This window comes from Panthera onca, chromosome B4, assembly GCF_046562875.1.
Source record: "Panthera onca isolate mPanOnc1 chromosome B4, mPanOnc1 haplotype 2, whole genome shotgun sequence".
NCBI lineage: Eukaryota > Metazoa > Chordata > Mammalia > Carnivora > Felidae > Panthera > Panthera onca.
Genome location: NC_138345.1, coordinates 83,322,590 through 83,341,941, shown reverse-complemented (window position 1 = coordinate 83,341,941; position 19,352 = coordinate 83,322,590). Strand labels below are relative to the sequence as shown.

Here is a 19,352-nt window from a genome sequence, read left to right as displayed (position 1 = left end):
GGTTAGGCATCAGTTACAGATGAATTACTTGTTCTTTCACCCTCCTTGTTCTCTCACCTTGCTGCCTTGGATATACTCCCCTGAATGCCTCTCTTCCCCCAAAACAACAAAAACAGAAACCATCACTGATTTAGGTATCATGTTCTGGAACCCTTTCAGGGCATCCTAAACCTCTCATTTTGTCTGCCTCTTTTGAACCAGTTTCTACAGAGCTGGGTTCCCCTTTGTCTTTACCTTAACCATATTTCTCTCTCTATATCTCATTCTGAGTTTCTGCTCACACTGAAATTAAATTTGCTAGGATCGTGATCTCTACTGTGCCAAAAGAGCTCTCTAGAACATGTGATTTTTGTCTTATTCCTCTACTGACTATAAGGAAGAGAAGCAAAGAAAGAAACTAGATGATTTGAAGCATATGTTCTAGAGGTGTGTGTTCTAGATTGTGATTTTGCCAGTTGTTTTGCCTCTCCTAGCTAATATCGTAACCAAGAGAGATCATTGTTTGAGTCTTGATTTGGACCAGAGCTATACTAAGCCCAATAACTGAAATCCTGAACCAAAGTTTTGCTCTCATTGCTTGTACCATCAAAGATTTACCTTTCCTATTATCATAGTATCTTCAGACTTACATTATGTATACCCCTTTCCAATCTTCTTATTTTCCCTTCAGAGTTATTTGGTTTAAAATTTATTCTTTGTGTTTTATCTCCATCCTATCAGTGTTTTTGATTATGAAGTCAAAATAGGGATTTTTACTTGTAGTATTTTCCTTATATGGTAGTGCAGATCTTTTTGAATGAATGCGATGGCTGAAAAATTACATGTATTTGACCAGTGAGATAGTACTATTGAAAGAATACAGACTTGTTTGGTTTCTGTGTAGGCTTTATGAGAAGTAAAATCAGAGCCACTGCTTAAATGAATTTTTAACCCTGTTTGAAGTTCTCTGATGCTTTTCTGAGTTTAATCTCATTGATTCCACTGAATCAGTGTCTTTATATGTAGAATGGAGTTGATGGTCTGTATCCTTTAGGGTAGAGGAAAACTTTTGGAGGTGTCTCTTAAGGTTAAGTAAGTAATGCTTTTTGATGTATCTATTGATTTAAAATGTAAATGCTTGAGACTGACGCTGCATTTAATGGATTCTTAAGCTAGCTTCAATATTTTACTCACAGTTAGCTAGTAATATGGAAGAGGGACAAAGAAGTGTCTGCAGATATTAACGAGCACATTTTCCATGTAGCTGGTTGTATTTACACCCAGTGGCCATAGTAAGCAAGGATAGCCTACTTCACAGAAGGACAGTCTGTATTAAACACGATCAAATTACTAGTCTCTAAATATTGTTCTCCAACGCTGTTAAATAACACAACAGTATTGAAGTTAATATTGGCCAAGAGAAAATGGTGCTTTATTTCTGTGTGCTCTGTTTTCTTCCATTTTCTTCCTTTTTTTCTCTTTGGAATTAACATTGTTTTCATAATTGCTTTTCTCTCTTGGTTTCTTATAGGTTGGGAAATGGCAGTTGTCTTTTCAATTTAGTGGACTGGCTGGATCCAGGCATAGGATCTACTCAAATCCATAATGTGTTCTAGGCCATGAGGTTCTGTTTTCTCTGTTTCATCTTGTCCTTTATTGTTGACTTGTGTTTTGCTCAGTGCCCACAGTAAGGGCATTCTGCCACATGAGGACCCCTGAAAAGCTGATAGATTTTCAATGAAGAATGACAGGAACTCACTTGCTACTGTTTCGTTTTACCAACCCAGTTTTTTTCACTTAACACAGATACAGTCTTGTTATCTAACTGCTTAGGTGTACTACAAGCCTATCATATAGCATTAGCTTAGAAATCAGAGAAACTGTCTGTTTATTATTAGTTTGTGTTTAAAATAAGTGGTGCCTATGTTTTTCTTCCTAGAATAGTTCTCTGTTGGAACATATTCCCTTAGCTTCTGATCCTTCTGTATTTTTATAATAGAAGGAGGGATCTTCAAGTGAGGTTTATAGAACTGCTTCCAAAGTAATACCTAACATCAAGAAAATTTATGAAGAGACCAATACATTCATTCACTCAGATGTTTATTAAGTGCCTGTTTGTTAGATACTGTGTTATATGCCAAAGATACCAAAAAAAAAAAAAAAAAAAAAAGTGACACTGCCCCTATCCTCAAGAAGCTCACGTTTTATTTATTTATTTTTTTTGAAAGTTTACTTATTTTATTTTGAGAGAGTGTGAGTGAGCAGAGGAAGGGTAGAGAGAGAGGGAGACAAAATATCCCAAGCAGGCTCTGCACTGCCAGCGCAAGCCCAATGCGGAGCTCAACCTCACGAACCATGAGATCATGACCTAAGCCAAAATCAAGAGTTGGGTGCTTAACCAGTTGAGCCTCCAGGTGCCTCAATTTTTTTTAATTGAAAAAAAATTTTATTTATTTTTTTTAATTAGAAAAAAAATTTTAAGTTTGTTTAATTTGTGAGAGAGAGAGAGCACTCACACTGGAGGGGGAAAGAGAGAAAATCCCAAGCAGGCTCTGCACTGTCAGTGTGGAGCCTAACATGGGGCTCAAACCCATGAACTGCAAGACCATGACTGGAACCAAAATCAAGAGTTGGACTCTTAACCGACTGAGCCATCCTGGCTCCCCAAATTAAAAAAAATTTTTTTTAAATATTTGTTGATTCATTTTGAGAGAGAGAGTGAGTGAACGAGCAGGGGAAGGGCGGAGAAAGAGGAAGGGAGAATCCCAAGCAGGCTCTGCACCATCAGCGTGGAGCCTGACGCAGGGCTCCATCTCATGAAACTGTGAGATTATGACCTGATCCAAAATCAAGAGTCAACCGCTTAACTGACTTAGCCACCCATGTGACCCGGAGCTCATGTTTTATTATAGATTCCAAAAAAAATACAGTTAACCCTTGAACAACATAGGGCACCCAGCCCCACACATGGTCAAAAATCCATCTATAACTTTCGACTCCCCAAAACTTAACTACTAATAGCTTGCTGTTTACTTGAAGCCTTACAAATAACATAGTCGATTAACACATATTTTGCATGTTATATGTATTATATACTGTATTCTTACGATGAAGCAAATTAGAGAAAATAAAATGTTATTAGTAAAATCATAAGGAAGAGAAAATACATTTATGGTACTGCACCATGTTTATTGAAAATATTCACATATAAGTGGGCCAGTGTAGTTCAAACCCGTGGTGTTCAAGGGTCAACTGTACATAAGCTGTAAAGTTACAAGTGTTACAAGATGGTGATAAAATGTAATAGGAAAGGAAGGAGGAGGGATGGTTAACTCTAAGTGACAGGATCAGATTCAACTTTTTAGAGAAGGTAAAATTTGAATGGAGTCTCAATGGATTCTTTCATTTAACCAGCATATGGATAGCTACAATATTAGGTTCTAAGAGTATAAAAGAACAAAGAGCTTAGACAGGCCCATCCATGATAATGCAGCCTGATAGAACGCTGCGCTTAAAGGAATGTACAAGGTGCTTTGGAAGCACAATGGAGATCTGGAAAGACTTCCTGTCAGAAGGTAATGTTCCAGCTGAATCTTGAAGGACTGGTAAGAGTTAGCCAGGTGGAAAAGTATGTGGAAGAGAGTTTTGGGGAGGAACTGTGTGTATAAAGAGTGGAGGTATAAAGCAAAGCAGCATGATGCCTTTGACACACTGCAAGGAGCAGGATGTGCCTACACATGGGATGCTTGTGGGGATTAGTCAGAGAAGAGGCTAGTGAGGTAGGTAGGGGCCTGATCTTGAAGGCCTTCAATAAGCCAAAAAGTTTACATTTTGTCTTAAACTATGAAAACTATTGAAGGACTTTTTTTTTTTTTTTTTTTTTAAAGATCACTGTGACAATGTGGGAACTGGGTTGGAAAATAGACTGGAATCAGGGATCCAGTTTAAGGGTAGTCAAAATAGTCCAGGTTAGAAATAGGCCTAGGGGCACCTGGGTGGCTCAGTCGGTTGAGCGTCCAACCTCAGCTTAGGTCATGATCTCCTGGTCGTGGGTTTGAGCCCTGTGTCAGGCTCTGTGCTGACAGCTCGGAGCCTGGGGCCTGCTTTGGATTGTGTCTCCCTCTCTCTGCTCCTTCCCCACTCATGCTCTGTCTCTGTTTCTCCTAAAAAGAAAAAATAAAACATTAAAAAAAAGAAAAAGAAATAGGCTCCATAGTGGTTCTACAAGTACACAGGGATGAACAGATTGAAGAGCTATTTAGGAGGTAGAATCAGACTTGGAGGGTGTGTGTGTGTGTGTGTGTGTGTGTGTGTGTGTGTCCGTGTCCGCACGCACGCATGCACGCTTGCATGCGCATGAGTGACCAAGCAAGAGAACCAGAATGAGAGAGAATGAATAGTGGTAATTAAGAGGGATGAGCTCTTGGATGACTCCTGGTTTTCTGGGTTCCATACCAGGGTGGATGGTGACATTATTTATGAGTTTAGGGAATACAGAAAGTTGTATGTCTAGAAATACAGGTAAATTTATTTTGGACTGGAAGGAAGTTAGGTGTACTGATTTGGAGTTGGAGAGAGAATTTGAGGCTGGAGAGACATTGTGAGTCAACTGTGTATATATGCTGCAGTTGAAGTGAAATGTTGGGTCATCTAAGGATCATGTTGAGACTGAAGAGCTGAACGCTGAGGAGAGAACCTTGGAGAACACTGACAGTTAAAGGTGTGACTGGTGGCAGCGGAGTCTTGGAGGAAAATTGTGGAGGTCAGGAGGTAAATGGAAAACCAATAAAATGTGTGTGATAGGACCTTAGAGAAGAGAGTTTGAAGGTGGAGGAAGGCGAAGTCATGTTAAGTGAGGTAGAAAGGTCAAGTATGATAAAGACAGAAAAGAACTTAATGGATTTGGCATTCAGGTCATTGGTGACATCAGTGAAAATAGGGTCACTGGAGTGATGAGAGCAGAGGCCAAATCGCATTGGATTGAGGAATAAATAGAAGGTGGGAAAATAAAGGCAAATAAGCCCTGTTTTTCAAGATGATTGCAGAGGGGTGGAGACAGAGAATAGTAGGGAACGTGGGGTTCAAGGAAGAGTTTTTTAAGATGACAGATTTGAGCATATTTATATGTTTGGTGAATGAGCAAGACCGTAGAGAGTGGTAATAATGGAGGGAAGTCCTGGAGTACGTAGAGAAGATGAAATCCAGAACAGAGGTAGAATTATTATTTCCTTCATTAAGATGGAGGGAAAAGGTCAAGAAAGGTGTGGGGACAAATGTTTGGTGTCTGAACAAAGGAATTTGAGGGCCTTAGGTCCCTACTGTTCCTTGTGATGTAAACTTCTCCGTTTGGGTTAGGGACCTGATGTGTAAAATGGGGGCCTTGAGCAGAGCCAACTCTGAATAGCTTTTGAGAGGGTAGGAGGGATAGCTGACTAGGGAGGGGTCTTGTATGGCTGGCTAGGCAGGCAAAGGTAGGGGAGGTGGTGTGAGGGCCAGAAGGCATTTCAAGTAGATAGAATAACCTGAGCAAAGACCTAGTATTAAAGGATATTGTATGCATGGAGATGTAGCACTATTTTGAATAGCTGGAGAGAATATATAGAGAGCCTGATTTTATGGTAGGCTTTAAGAGTTGTGTTAAGCAATTTGGGATATTTTGAGGGAAAGAGAAACCTCTGAAGATTTTAATCAGAGAAACAGAATGTTTGTTTTACAAAAGTAACTGGTAGCAATTTAGAGAAATACTTACAAGGGATTTAGAGTAGAGTGGGAAACACTTGTTAGGAGGCTGGTGTAGTAGTCCATGCAGAAGATGTTGAAATCTGGGTAGACCAAGGTATGCTGGGTAAGAAACAAAACCTAGGGGCGCCTGGGTGGCGCAGTCGGTTGAGCGTCCGACTTCAGCCAGGTCACGATCTCGCGGTCCGTGAGTTCGAGCCCCGCGTTGGGCTCTGGGCTGATGTCTCGGAGCCTGGAGCCTGTTTCCGATTCTGTGTCTCCCTCTCTCTCTGCCCCTCCCCCGTTCATGCTCTGTCTCTCTCTGTCCCAAAAATAAATAAAAAACGTTGAAAAAAAAATTAAAAAAAAAAAAAAAAAAAAAGAAACAAAACCTAGCTCTCAATAGCTTGAAATAAGTTTATTTCTCATTCACAGTACACATCCATCAGGGGTAGGTCAGAGGCTTTCCTGTATTCAGGAATACAGGCCAACATAACAGTTATCAAGAACATAGCTGGTTGCTCTGATGGAGGCCAAAAAAAAAAAAAAAAGCAAGCTCTGGAGGTCTTGCTCCATTAACTAAATTCTTTGCCCACAAGTGGTGGGAGTGGGGAAAGGTAGGAGCTGAGAAGATCAGATGGGTCAAGGAGATGGTGCTAGAATTTGGAAATTGGTTAAATGTGAGAGGAGAGGGGAGGAATTGTGAATAAATGACTCTCAGTTTCTGTCCTGGGTGACTGGGTGGTATTGTTAACTGAAATAAGAAAGGGCTTTAGGGGCACCTAAATATATAAAGCAAATATTATTAGACCTAAAGGAAGAAATAGGAGTACAATAATAAGGGACTTTAATACCTCACTTTCTTCAAGGGGTAGAATATCCAGGCAGAAAATCAATAAAGAAACATTCCTATGAATGACATGGTAGACCAGATGGACTTAACAGGCATACACAGAACATTCCATCCCAAATCAACAGAAAAAAACATTCTTCTCAAGTGCTCATGGAACTTCCTTCAGGGTAGATAATATGTTAAGCCACAAAACATATCTTAATAAATTTAAGATTGAAATCATATCAAGATCTTCCCTGGCTACAATGGTAGGAAACTAGAAATCAATTACAAGAAGAAACCTGGAAAATTCACAAATATGTAGAGATAAACAACATAGCCATTGGATCAGAGAAGAAATTAAAAGAGAAAAAAATACAAGAGACAAATGAAAATGGAAATACCAACATACAAAATACTAACCCTATGGGATGTAGCAAAAGTAGTTCTAAAAGAGAAGTTCATAGTGCTAAATGCCTACATTAAGAATCAAGAGAGATGTCAAGTAAACAACCTAACTTTATACCTCAAGAAACTAGAAAAAGAAAGAACTAAGCCTAAAGTTGTAGAAGGAAGGAAATAAAGATCAGAGCAGACATAAGTGAACTAGAGACTAAAATGATGATGGATTAAATCAGTGAAACAAAGTGGGTTGTTTGAAAAAAACCAGACAAACCTTCAGTTACGCTCACCAAGAAGAAAAGAGAGAGTACTCAAAATCAGAAATGAAAGAGGAGATGTTATAACTGATACCGCAGAAAAACAAAGGATTCCAAGAGATCCTACAAACAATTTATATTCCAACAAATTGCACAACCTGGAAGAAATGGATAAATTCCTGGGAACATACATACTACTGAGAGTGAATCATGAGTAAATAGAAAATCTGAACAGACCCATTACTAGTAAAGAGTTTGAACCAGTAATCAAAAATCTCCCAAGAGGGGCGCCTGGGTGGCTCAGTCGGTTAAGCGGCTGACTTCAGCTCAGGTCATGATCTCGCAGTCCTTGAGTTCGAGCCCCGCGTCGGGGTCTGTGCTGACAGCTCAGAGCCTGGAGCCTGTTTCGGATTCTGTGTCTCCCTCTCTCTGACCCTCCCCTGTTCATGCTCTGTCTCTCGCTGTCTCAAAAATAAATAAACGTTAAAAAAAAAAAAAAAAATCTCCCAAGAAACAAAACTCCAGGTCCTGAAGGCTTCACTGGTGAGTTCCGTGAAATATTTAAAGTAGAATTAATACCAATCTTTCTCAGACTATTCAAAAAAATAGGAGGGAACACTTCTAAACTTACTCTCTGAGGCCAACCTAACCCTGATACCAGAGTCAGGCAAGGGAACTGTAAGAAAATAAAATTTCAGACCAACATCCCCAAAGAACACATATGTAAAAATCCTCAACAAAATATTAGCAAACCTAATTCAACAGTATATTAAAAGAATCATATACTGTAATCAAGTGGGATTTATTCCAGGGATACAAGGATGGTTCGACAGCTGTAAATCAGTGTGGTATACCACTTTAACAAAATGAAAGCTAAAAAACATGATCATCTTAAAACAAAACATGATCGTCTCAATAGATGCAGAAAAAGCATTTGTCAAAATTTAGCATCCGTTAATGATAAAAACTCAATAAAGTAGATACAGAGAGAATGCATCTCAACATAATGAAGGCCATATATTACAAGCCCACAGCTTACATGGTACTCAACAGTGAATAGCTGAAAGTTTTTCTTTGCCACTTTTATTCAGCATGGAATTGGAAGTCCTAACTGGAGCAGTTGAGCAAGAAAAAGAAAAGGTATCTAAATCAGAAAGGAAGAAGTGAAAATGTCACTGTATGCAGATGATGTGATATTATATATAGAAGACCCTAAACACCAAAAAAAAGAATAAATGAATTCAGTAAAATTGCAGGATACAAAATCAATATACAAAAATCAATTATGTTTTGTACACTGATAATGAACTATCAGAAAGAGATGCTAAGAGGGGTGCCTAGCTGGCTCAGTCAGTTAAGCATCTGACTCTTGATTTTGGCTCAGGTCATGATTTCACGATTCACGGGTTCGAGTCCCATGTTGGGTTCCCTGCTGATGGTGCGCAGCCTGCTCTGGATTCTCTTTCTCTCCTCTCTCTGACCCTCCCTTATTTGCACTCTCAAAATAAACTTGATTTTTTAAATTTTTTAAGTGTTTATTTTTGAAGAGAGAGAGCATGTGAGCAGGGAAGGGGCAGAGAGAGAGGGGGACAGAGGATCTGAAGTAGGCTCTGTGCTGGCAGTGGAGAGCCTACCACAGGGCTCGAACTCACAAACTGTGAGATCATGACCTGAGCTGAAGTTGGGTGCTTAACTGACTGAGCCACCCAGACACCCTCAAAATAAATAAACTTAAAAAAGTATATATTAAGAAAATAGTCCAAAAAAAGAAAAAAGAAAGAAAAGAGTCTTATTTACAATTGCATCAAAAAGGATAAAATACCTAGGAATAAATTTAGCCAAGGATGTGAAGGGTCTCTACACTGAATACAGTAAGATGTTGATGAAATAAGTTGAAGATACAAATAAATGGAAAGATATTCTCTGTTCATGGATTGGAAGAATTAATATTGTTAATATGTCCATACTACCTAAAGCAATCTAAAGATTCAGTTCAATTGCTACCCAAATTCCAGTGGTATTTTTCATGGGGATAGAACAATCCTAAAATTTGTATGGAACCACAAAAGACCCCAAATAGCCAAAGCAGTCTTGAGAAAGAAAAACAAAACTGGAGGCATCACACTTTTTTTTTTTTTAAGTTTGTTTTGAGAGAGAGAGAAAAAGTACGAGTGGGGGGAGGGGCAGAGAGAGGGAGAGAGAGAGAGAGAATCCCAAGCAGGCTCCACCTGGGCTCAGACCCACAAACCATGAGATGATGACCTGAGCTGAAGTCAGAAGCTTAACCAATTGAGCCACCCAGGAGCCCTCGCATCACACTTCTTGACTTCAAACTATATAGCAAAGCTATAATAATCAAAACAGTATGGTAACAGCATGAAAATGGTCATATAGATTGATGGAACAGATTAGAGAGCCCGGAAACAAACCCAGGCATATATGGTCAATAAATTTATGACACAGGAACCAAGAATATATAATAGGGAAGGACAGTCTTTTCAGTGTTGGGTAGACTGGACAACTGTCTTCTACCATATGTAAATATAAATGAAAAATGAATTAAAGACTTGGAAACAGACCTGAAGCCATAAAACCCTTAGAGGAAAACATTGGCAGTAAGCTCCTTGACTTCTGTATTGGTGATGAGTTTTTTGGATTTGACACCAAAAACAAAGGTACCAAAAGCAAAAATATACAAGTGGAACTACATCTAACTAAAAAGCTTTTGCATGCAGGTGCATGGCTGGCTCAGTTGGTAGAGCATGAGACTCTCGATCTTCTGGTCTTGAGTTTAAGCCTCATGTTGGATGTAGAGATTACTTAAAAAATAAAAAAATAAAAACTAAAAAGCTTTTTGCACAGTAAGGGAAACTCAAAATGAACGATCTGGTAGAAAAAAATTAGCAAATCATATCCAATAAAGAGTTAATATCCTCAAAATATATGAAGACCTCCTACAACTTAAATAGAAAAAACACAGTCTGCTTTAAAAATGAGCAGAGGAGGGGTGTCTGGGTGGCTCAGTTGGTTAAGTGTCTGACTTCAGCTCATGTCATGATCTCAGGGCTTGGCTCATGGGTTCAAGTTCTGCATCAGGCTCTATGCTGACAGCTCAGAGCCTGGAGCCTGATTCAGATTCTGTGTCTCTCTCTTTCTCTCTACCCCTCACTTGCTAGCACTCTGCCTCTCTCTCTCTCTCTCTCAAAAATAAACATTAAAATTTTTTTAAAAAAATGGGCAGAGGAGGGGCGCCTGGGTGGCGCAGTCGGTTAAGCGTCCGACTTCAGCCAGGTCACGATCTCGCGGTCCGTGAGTTCGAGCCCCGCGTCAGGCTCTGGGCTGATGGCTCGGAGCCTGGAGCCTGTTTCCGATTCTGTGTCTCCCTCTCTCTCTCTGCCCCTCCCCCGTTCATGCTCTGTCTCTCTCTGTCCCAAAAATAAATAAAAAACGTTGAAAAAAAAAAAAAATTCAAAAAAAAAAAAAAAATGGGCAGAGGAGGGGCGCCTGGGTGGCTCAGTCGGTTAAGTGTCCGACTTCGGCTCAGGTCATGATCTCACGGTCCGTGAGTTCAAGCCCCGCATTGGGCTCTGTGCTGACAGCTCAGAGCCTGGAGCCTGCTTCAGATTCTGTGTCTCCCTCTCTCTCTGACCCTCCCCCGTTCATGCTCTATCTCTCTCTGTCTCAAAAATAAATAAACATTAAAAAAAAAATTTTTTTTTTTAAATGGGCAGAGGAACTGAATAGACATTAAAAAGTTTTTTTAGTGTTTATCTTAGAGAGAGAGAGAGAGAGCGCGTGCGCGCGCGCGAGCGCGGGGGAGGGGCAGAGAGAGAGGGAGACACAGAAACTGAAGCAGGCTCCGGCTCTGAGCTGTCAGCACAGAGCCTGACACGGGGCTCGAACCTGTGAACCATGAGATCATGACGTGAGTCAAAGTCGGATGCTTAATCGACTGAGCCACCCAGGGCGCCCCTAGACACTTTGTTTTGAAGTAGATATACTGATGAACAACAGGTACAGGACAAGGTGTTCAATGTTACTAATCATCAGAGAAATGCAAATCAAAATCACAGTGAGATACCACCTTATACTATTGTTAGAGTGGCTAGCATCAAAAAGATGAACTAACAAGTGTTGGCAAGGATGTGGAGAAAAGGGAGCTTTTTGTGCAGTGTTGGTGGGAATGTAAAGTGGTGCAGCCACTATGGAAAACAGTTCCTCAAGAAATTAAAAACAGAACTAAAAGTAGAAAAAATTTTACATTTTCATTTAAAAATATGAACCAGCAATCCTGCTTCTGGATATATACCTGAAGAAAATAAAGTCACTATCTCTAAGAGGTATCTGCATCCCCATGTTCATTGTAGTATTAAACAAGAGCCATGACATGGAAACAACCCAAGTGTCTGGCAACAAATGAACAGATAAAATGTATGTGCATACAATGGAGTATTATGCAGACATAAAAAGAAATCCTGCCATTCGTGACAATGTGGTTGGACTTGAAGGGCATTATGCTAAGTGAAATAAGGAAAGACAAAATACTCTGATCTCATTAATGATATGGAATCTAAAAAAACAAAACATAATTCATGGAAAAGAATGGTGGTTGCAGGGGTGGAGGTAGGCAAAATGGGTTAAGGTGGAGAAAATGTATAATCTTCCAGGTATGAAAAAAAGCCTTGGAGGTTTCATGTACAACATGGTGGCTGTAGTTAATAATACTGTGTTATATATTTGAAAGTTGTTAACAGTAGATCTTAACAGTTCTCATCACAAGAAACAGTTATAAATATGTCTGGCGATGGATGTTAACCAGACTTACTATGATCATTTTTCAATATATACATATATTGAGTCATGTTTTACACCAGTAACTAATATGTCGATTATATCACATATATCACATAAAGTGTGGGGGGGGCAGATTTGGGGTTAGAAGAGTGTTGGTAGAGAGTTCACTTTTGGAAATATGTATCAGCTAATTGTGTAAATGAATCTGGAGCTCTAGAGAGAGGAAGGGATGTTTCAATCCAGGATGAGGTCACCAGGGCAAACTTGTGGAGTGATGAAGCCCCGGTAAATAGAATTTAAGAGGTACTTCTGGTTTGATGGCTTTGGGCTTTAATGTAAAGATTGCTATTTGGGGGACGAAGGCAAGCCTGTGACTAGTATTTTGAGTAAGGAGCAAATATAAGCTGTGAGAAGCTGCTGCTTATACCACTTACAGGTACTTCAGAGTATGTTAGCTCTGTTATTTGTGCTAAAGGTGGACTTATTTTTATTGGGCCTTAGATGGAATGCATTTTAACTTTTATTTGAAGTTGGATATATTTGGCAATTCACAAAATTTTAATAAAGTTACTGTAACCTAGTTGCCAAGACATAGAAAGGCTAAAAATTGGTCCAGTGTCCCCATACTTACAAGAAAGTTAAGTGAACAAAGAATGTGATATTATGTAAGTATAATAGATAATAGATAATATTATGTAAGTATAATAGATAATAGATCATTTATTTCTCACAATAATAATCCCCATGGAGTAGTACTGTAGTATCCTTATTTTATAGTTGAAGCTTAGAGTGTCTTTTGTCTGTTCAGACTGCTATAACAAAATGCCATAGACTGTGTGGCTTATCAATAACAGAAACTTATTTCTCACGGTTCTGGAGGCTGGGAGGTCCAAGGCACTAGCATGGTTGAATTCTGGTGAAGGCCTTCTTCCTGGTTCATAGCCAGCTCCTTCTCACTGTGTCCTCGCATGGTAGAATGGATAGGGACCTCTCTGGGACCTTTTTTATAAGGCACTAATCCCATTCACCTCCTAAAGGCCCCACTTCCTAATACTATCATTTTGGGAGGTTAGGGTTCAAAATGAATTTTGGCAGGACCCATGCAGACCATAACAGAGAGGTTAGGTTAGGTCATGCAGCCAGAGCATAACAGCTTCATGCCAGGGTCTGTGCCTGTAACCACCACCTGGAATTGGTTTTTCAGGACACAGCAAAATTTACATCGGATAGCTAAGAGTTTGGGTTAACGTTGTTTCTTATTCTTTTTCACCCCCAATTTTTTTTTTAATGTTTATTTATTTTGAGAGAGAGAGCACAAGCATGGGAGGGGCAGAGAGGGAGAGAGAATCCCAAGCAGGCTCTGTGCTGTCAGCGCAGAGCCTGACGTGGGACTCAAAAACTCACAAACCGTGAGGTCATGACCTGGGCTGAAATCAAGAACCTGACGCTTAACTGAGCCACCCAGGTGCCCCAATGTTTATTTGTTTTTGAGAGAAACAGCATGAGTGAGGGAGGGGCAGAGACAGAGGGAGAAAAAGGATCTGAAGCTGGCCTTGTGCTGACAGCAGTGAGCCCCATAGGGGGCTTGCACTCATGAACCCTGAGATCATGACCTGAGCTGAAGTTGGAAGCTCAACTGACTGAGCCACCCAGATGCCCCTACCCCAGCTTTTTTATTTGGAAGAATTCTGAACCTATAGAAAAGTCGGAAGAGTGATACACTGAATATCAGTATGACATTTACCTATATTTATCAAATATTTTATTGCATTTGTGCTCTCACACTCTCTTTACCCCCTTCTTCACTCTTCTTTTTCTGTATCCACCTTTCTCTCTCCCTTCCCTCCCTACACATATATACATTATTGTTCATTGTATATCAAGAATTTTTATGAGTGTATTAGGAAATCTGGAAACTTATTAGCATATTACAGACATTCAGAAAACTTCACCTCAAAATTTCTTAAGCATCTATTGCCTAAAAACAAGTTGTTTTCCTGTATCACCATAATCATACTATCAAACTTATTATCACATTCAAAATATTTTACAGTGGTATAATAGTTAATGCAATAGTCTATACTCAGATTTGCTCAATTATCTCAATAATTGAGATACTGCTTTATAGCTTTCCTTCCAATCCTGGATTTAGTCAAGGATCATATGTTGCATTTAATTGTCATTTTTGTTTTTGTTTTTTTTTAGTCTTTTAATTCAGAGCAGTTCTCCCCCGTTTTTGTTTTTAATGTCATTGATATTTTTTAGAGACCAGGCTAGTTATGTTGAAGAATGTGTCACAATTTGGCTTTGTCTTGATTAGATTCAGGTTAAACATTTTTGGCAAGATGTTATGTGTGTCTCTGTGTACATAATGTCCTTTTGTTCCATTGTTGGTGATAAAAAGTTTGGTCACTTAGTTATGTTGATGTCAGCTACATTTCTTCTTTGTAAAGGTACCTTTTCCCCTTTGTAATTAAGCAGTCTGTGGAATGATACTTTTAAAAATGTGTGACCTTTCTATTCCTTAATGTTTTACTCAGTGGTATTAACATGCATTTATGTTCCTTGCCTGAATTGGTTATTACATTGGTGGTCATGCAAAATGTTGATTCTCTCATAAATTCTACGTTTTCTAGTTGGTGGTGTTCTAAAAGGAAGAGTTTTATTTTTACTCCCCCTCCCCCCCCCTTTTTTTTTTTTTTTTTAAAGTTTATTTTGAGAGAAAGAAAGCGTGTGAGCAGGTGAGGGGCAGAGAGAGAGGAGAGAGACAATCCCAACAAGGCTCAGCCCAGAGCCCGACCTGAGTAAAGATCAAGAGTTGGACACTTAACTGACTGAGCCACACAGGTGCCCCTCCTTTTTTTGTTTTTGATGGTTACTGTAGACTTGGTATTTTTAAAAAATTCAATATGTTATAATCTATTGCTGTTAAAAATACCATATTCAGTATTAAAAATACAGCAACTTTGTTGTAAATTTGGTCAGTGGGAGCCCTATCAAACTGATTCCTATGTCCTTTTGACGTGATCCTCTCTGGCACTGCAAGGTGTTTCAGGTTCACTTTGTACTTTACCTGCCCCAGACCTGGAGTAAATTATTTCTGCAAGGAACCCTGATTCCTTTAGTGACAAATGATTCCTTAAAAAAATTTTTTTAATGTTTATTAATTGTGAGAGAGAGAGACAGACAGAGACAGAGTGTGAGTGGGGGAGGGACAGAGAGAGAGGGAGACACAACCCGAAGCAGGCTCCAGGCTTGAGTTGTCAGCACAGAGCCCTATGCGGGCCTTGAACTCCTGAGCCATGAGATCATGACCTGAGTCTAGGAAACTGACATGAAGTTGGTTATTTATTATTGTATTGAACATTTCTGTTGGGAGTATAGTTTTTGTGGTTCCTTATAGAGGTCTGATGTTTTAGAGAATCCAAAAAGAGTTAGCCTTAGAATTATGATCTGGTATACCCCAATCACTTATGGTCCAACAGCTTGAGAACATATTCCACTCTGGGACTCTACATGAAACAAGATAGGTCAGTTCCTTCCACAAAAACATTTTACACTGAAGGTGAAATCCATTAAGCCTATTGGTATGTTCATTGATGTGGAAACAAATCAGTTGTAAGGAAAGTCACCATGTGCTATTAACCTGTTCTGTTGAAATATTTAAAATCCTGTCCTGTTATCCCTATGGAAGAAGTTATAACCTTTGTTTTTGGAGGAGGGGTGTTATTCATTTTCAGAAATTATAGGTAATATTTTAATTAACACCATTACTAGCCTATCAGTTGATTATATGGCTTATATATTTATTCTTTTATGTGGATGACTGCTCTAGGATTACTTAAGAAATTAGCTGCCTGGCAACATAAAAGTTCAGATATTAAAGTGAATTGCATGCCTTCCAACTATTTCTATTACTTGTCTAAATTTAGAACCATGTAGAGTTCCTGCAGAATTGAAATCTCTGGGGATTTTAATAGTCAAGACAGACAATATTCAGCTTTTCAGAGTAAAGAAGAAAGGTAGTTTCAAATTAATTTTTGCACTGTCACTCAGACTACTTAATTAAGACACAGAGTCCAGTGAAAAGTCAGGACTGTTCTGAGAATTTTATTTGACTGTTGCTGAAAACTTGTTAGAACCTACGCTCTGGATGTGAAAGGGATCATTTTTTTCCCCTCCTAGGTGAATTGCTGGGAGCTATCCACTATTCTTTCCTTACTGTCTCCCCAAATTATGCTTGATAAGTACAGTTCTTACACTTTACCTGGATGGATGAGGCATTCATTACATCTGAGCTAGAGATCAGGTGAGCATTATATTTGGGTACTTGTGGATGAATTTTAGGACACTGGAATTGTTTTGCATGTGTGTGAATTCAGATTTTTGTGGGATATTTTGAGGAGAAACTTATTCTATATACGTTTAACTGTACATAAAATGTGAAAATCTGTTGATGCAGTTGGTAGACTTCAACAAAAGAAATAAGAAATAAAAAGTTATTTTGAGTAACTAATTTAAATATAAGTTAAAATTGAGTAAGATTTTACATATAGAATGAATATGTGTTTACTACCTGATTTGGCAATTGGAAATGTAGGACTTTGCTGCTACTATGGTAAGAAATTTTAAGGATGCTGGAAAAATGCCAAAAAATTATTATAAACCAAGAAAAATCCATAAAAATGAAATGTATGGGTTTTTTTCACACTAGATTTATACGAATGGGGAAATGTAAACAAAGTAAAAACAAATCTATATATTACTCTCATTGAATTAAGCCTATGTGCTTTTTTTCCCCCCCTCCCTTTCCTTTCTGCTGGGGTTTCCATGGATGAATTCTAGAAGTGAGGGACCTTGTTCCTTGGAGAAATGAGCTGCCCTCAAAGAATATACTGTTTATTGAGACAAAATGTTATGAAGGAGGTAGCAGGATAATTTTTATTTTATTTTTTGCTTATCTCTATATAAAAGGAGCATTAATTTCTTTTAAATTAGAGGGAAAATCAGTTATTTTAAAACACCTATTAAAAGAGTAAAGGGACTAGAAAATCAATTCTTAAAACTTGTAAGTACTCCAGTAGACTTATTTTCCAACACTCTTGATTGGTTTTCAGTTAGATAGTGAGTTCTTTGTTTCCTGGGCTTTCAGACTATTTTGGGGGGTAAGCTGTCTTTTTATATTGTAGCTGAAGTTTTTATTAAATAACTTCATATTTAACCAATCACTTAATTAACATAATTTCTGTTTAAACCTAGTAATATATAATTCTCTTTCTTTGAAAGAGTGTAAATATGCCCATTTGAATTCTGGGAGGAAAAGCTTGTGCTTATTAGCTTGCCTAAACTTGCTGGAAACTTACCATTTTGATGTCATGAAAGGGATCCCTGTAAAATTTGAAGAAAATATTATGTGCTTTTACTAGAATAAGAACTTAATTTTAGCACAAAATAGTCCTTAGGGCGACAAGGAAGAATATTACATTTTTCCATAGGTCCCAAGGTTTTTCCAGACACATCTTGGGTGTCGTGTAAGGTACTTGGGACTATTAGAGTGTTCAGCCTCATTCTAGGGCTGTGGGATCAAAAATGTGTGTGTGTGTTAAAGGACCTTGCTGGCTGGTTGTGGAGATAAAACATGAATATTTGATGATTAAAGTAACAATAGGTATAATGGATTCATTCTGTAATATAAATAGTGCAGTGTAATTTAGTTGAATCTAGTTGTTTAATGCAAATACAAAAAGGAAAGAGAAAAACCAATATGGAAAAGTAGGGAAGGAGTTAGATACTGAACTGGGCTTCAAATAAAGATTAGTATCCAAATTCATTTCAGTGTTTGTATTCAGTATATATATATATAAATATATATATATATTCAGTACATATAAAGTGTATATATTACTGTATATATTATATATATTTAGTATATATAATATATGTTATATAATACATTATTATATTAATGTATTATATAACAACATTATTATAGATAATATATATTATATGATACATGTTATATACAATATAATGTTATTATACATAATATATATCTAGTATTTGTATTCAGTATATGTATTATATAATACTATATAACAGTATATATGTATATATAATATGTTGTATAACATATAATGTATAATATATATTCAGTATCTATTCAGTGTATGCATAATACATAATATATTGTAATACTACATATAATACATATTCAGTATATATAATATATATTATATATTCAGTATTTGTATTCAGCATATATATAAAGAAATATATATGTAAATGTATATTTGTATATAAACAAATCTATAAAAATATATAAATATATATGTAAAGAGATATATGTTTATATATCTGTGCAAAGATGTATATATATCTTTGCATATATATTTCTTTTTTGAGATTTGCTTTCTAAAAAACTTACGGAAAATTTCAAATGTCCAAAAGCCACGGGAATAGTAAAATAAACCTGCATATACAGTTATCAGTTTATGGTTAACTTTGTTTCATCTATTCTCCTACCAACCCCCCTCCTCCAATTGTTTTGAAGCATATCTGTGACGTATTATTTTGTTCATAAATATTTCAGTATAAATCTCTAAAAAATAAGGACTTAAAAATTTTTTTTAATGTTTGTTTTTTCTTGAGAGAGAGAGAGAGAGACAGAGCATGAGCAGGGGAGGGGCAGAGAGAGAGAGGGGAACACAGAATCTGAAGCAGGCTCCAGGCTCTGAGGTGTCAGCACAGAGCCCTATGGGGTTAAAACTCACAAGCTGTGAGATCATGACCTGAGCCGAAGCCAGATGCTTAACTGACTGAGTCACCCAGGCGCCCCTAAAAAATAAGGACTTTAGAAAACATAGTACCAAAACCATTTCTACATTCAAAATAATTAACAATAATTACTTAATATTAAATATCTGTTGTTCCTATTTCCTTGATTATATCATAAGTTGTTATTTATTTATTTGTTTATTTATTGATGAGGGAGAGAAAAAGGAAGAGAGAATCCCAAACAGACTAATAGCATGGAGCCTGACGTAGGGGTCAATCCCACAAACTGAGAGAGATCATGACCTGAGCCGAAATCAAGAGTCGGATGCTTAACTGACTAAGCCACCTAGGTGCCCTTAGGTGTTTTTTTGTTTTGTTTTGTTTTGTTTTGTTTTTTAGAGAGAGAGTCCATGAGCAGGGGAGAGGAGCAGAGGGAGAGGGCGAGAGAATCTTAAGCAGGCTCCATGCTCAGCATGGGGGTTGACTTGTGGCTGGATCCCATGACCCTGGGATCATTGTCTGAGCCAAAATCAAGAGTCAGAAGCTCGACCAACTGAGGCATCCAGGCTCCCCTGTATCATAAGTTGTTAAAACAG

General features: G+C 38.0%; 1 protein-coding gene across 34 annotated transcripts in view; it reads left to right on the top strand.

Annotated features, from left to right (window-relative positions):
- The window catches only part of R3HDM2 (R3H domain containing 2), a 161,490-nt gene that overhangs the window by 8,232 nt on the left and 133,906 nt on the right, over positions 1 to 19,352 (top strand). For 17 of the 34 annotated variants that reach the window (XM_060657175.3, XM_060657183.3, XM_060657184.3 and 14 more), the window contains exon 2: positions 16,168 to 16,291. The exons of 7 other annotated variants lie outside the window; for them this stretch is intronic. In XM_060657175.3, the coding sequence (XP_060513158.1) occupies positions 16,254 to 16,291 (38 nt within the window). In that variant the 5' untranslated portion in view covers positions 16,168 to 16,253. Of the gene's footprint in view, positions 1 to 14,810; positions 14,830 to 16,167; positions 16,292 to 19,352 lie in introns of those variants that run through there. 10 more of the 34 variants (XM_060657200.3, XM_060657196.3, XM_060657191.3 and 7 more) reach the window with 6 other exon arrangements.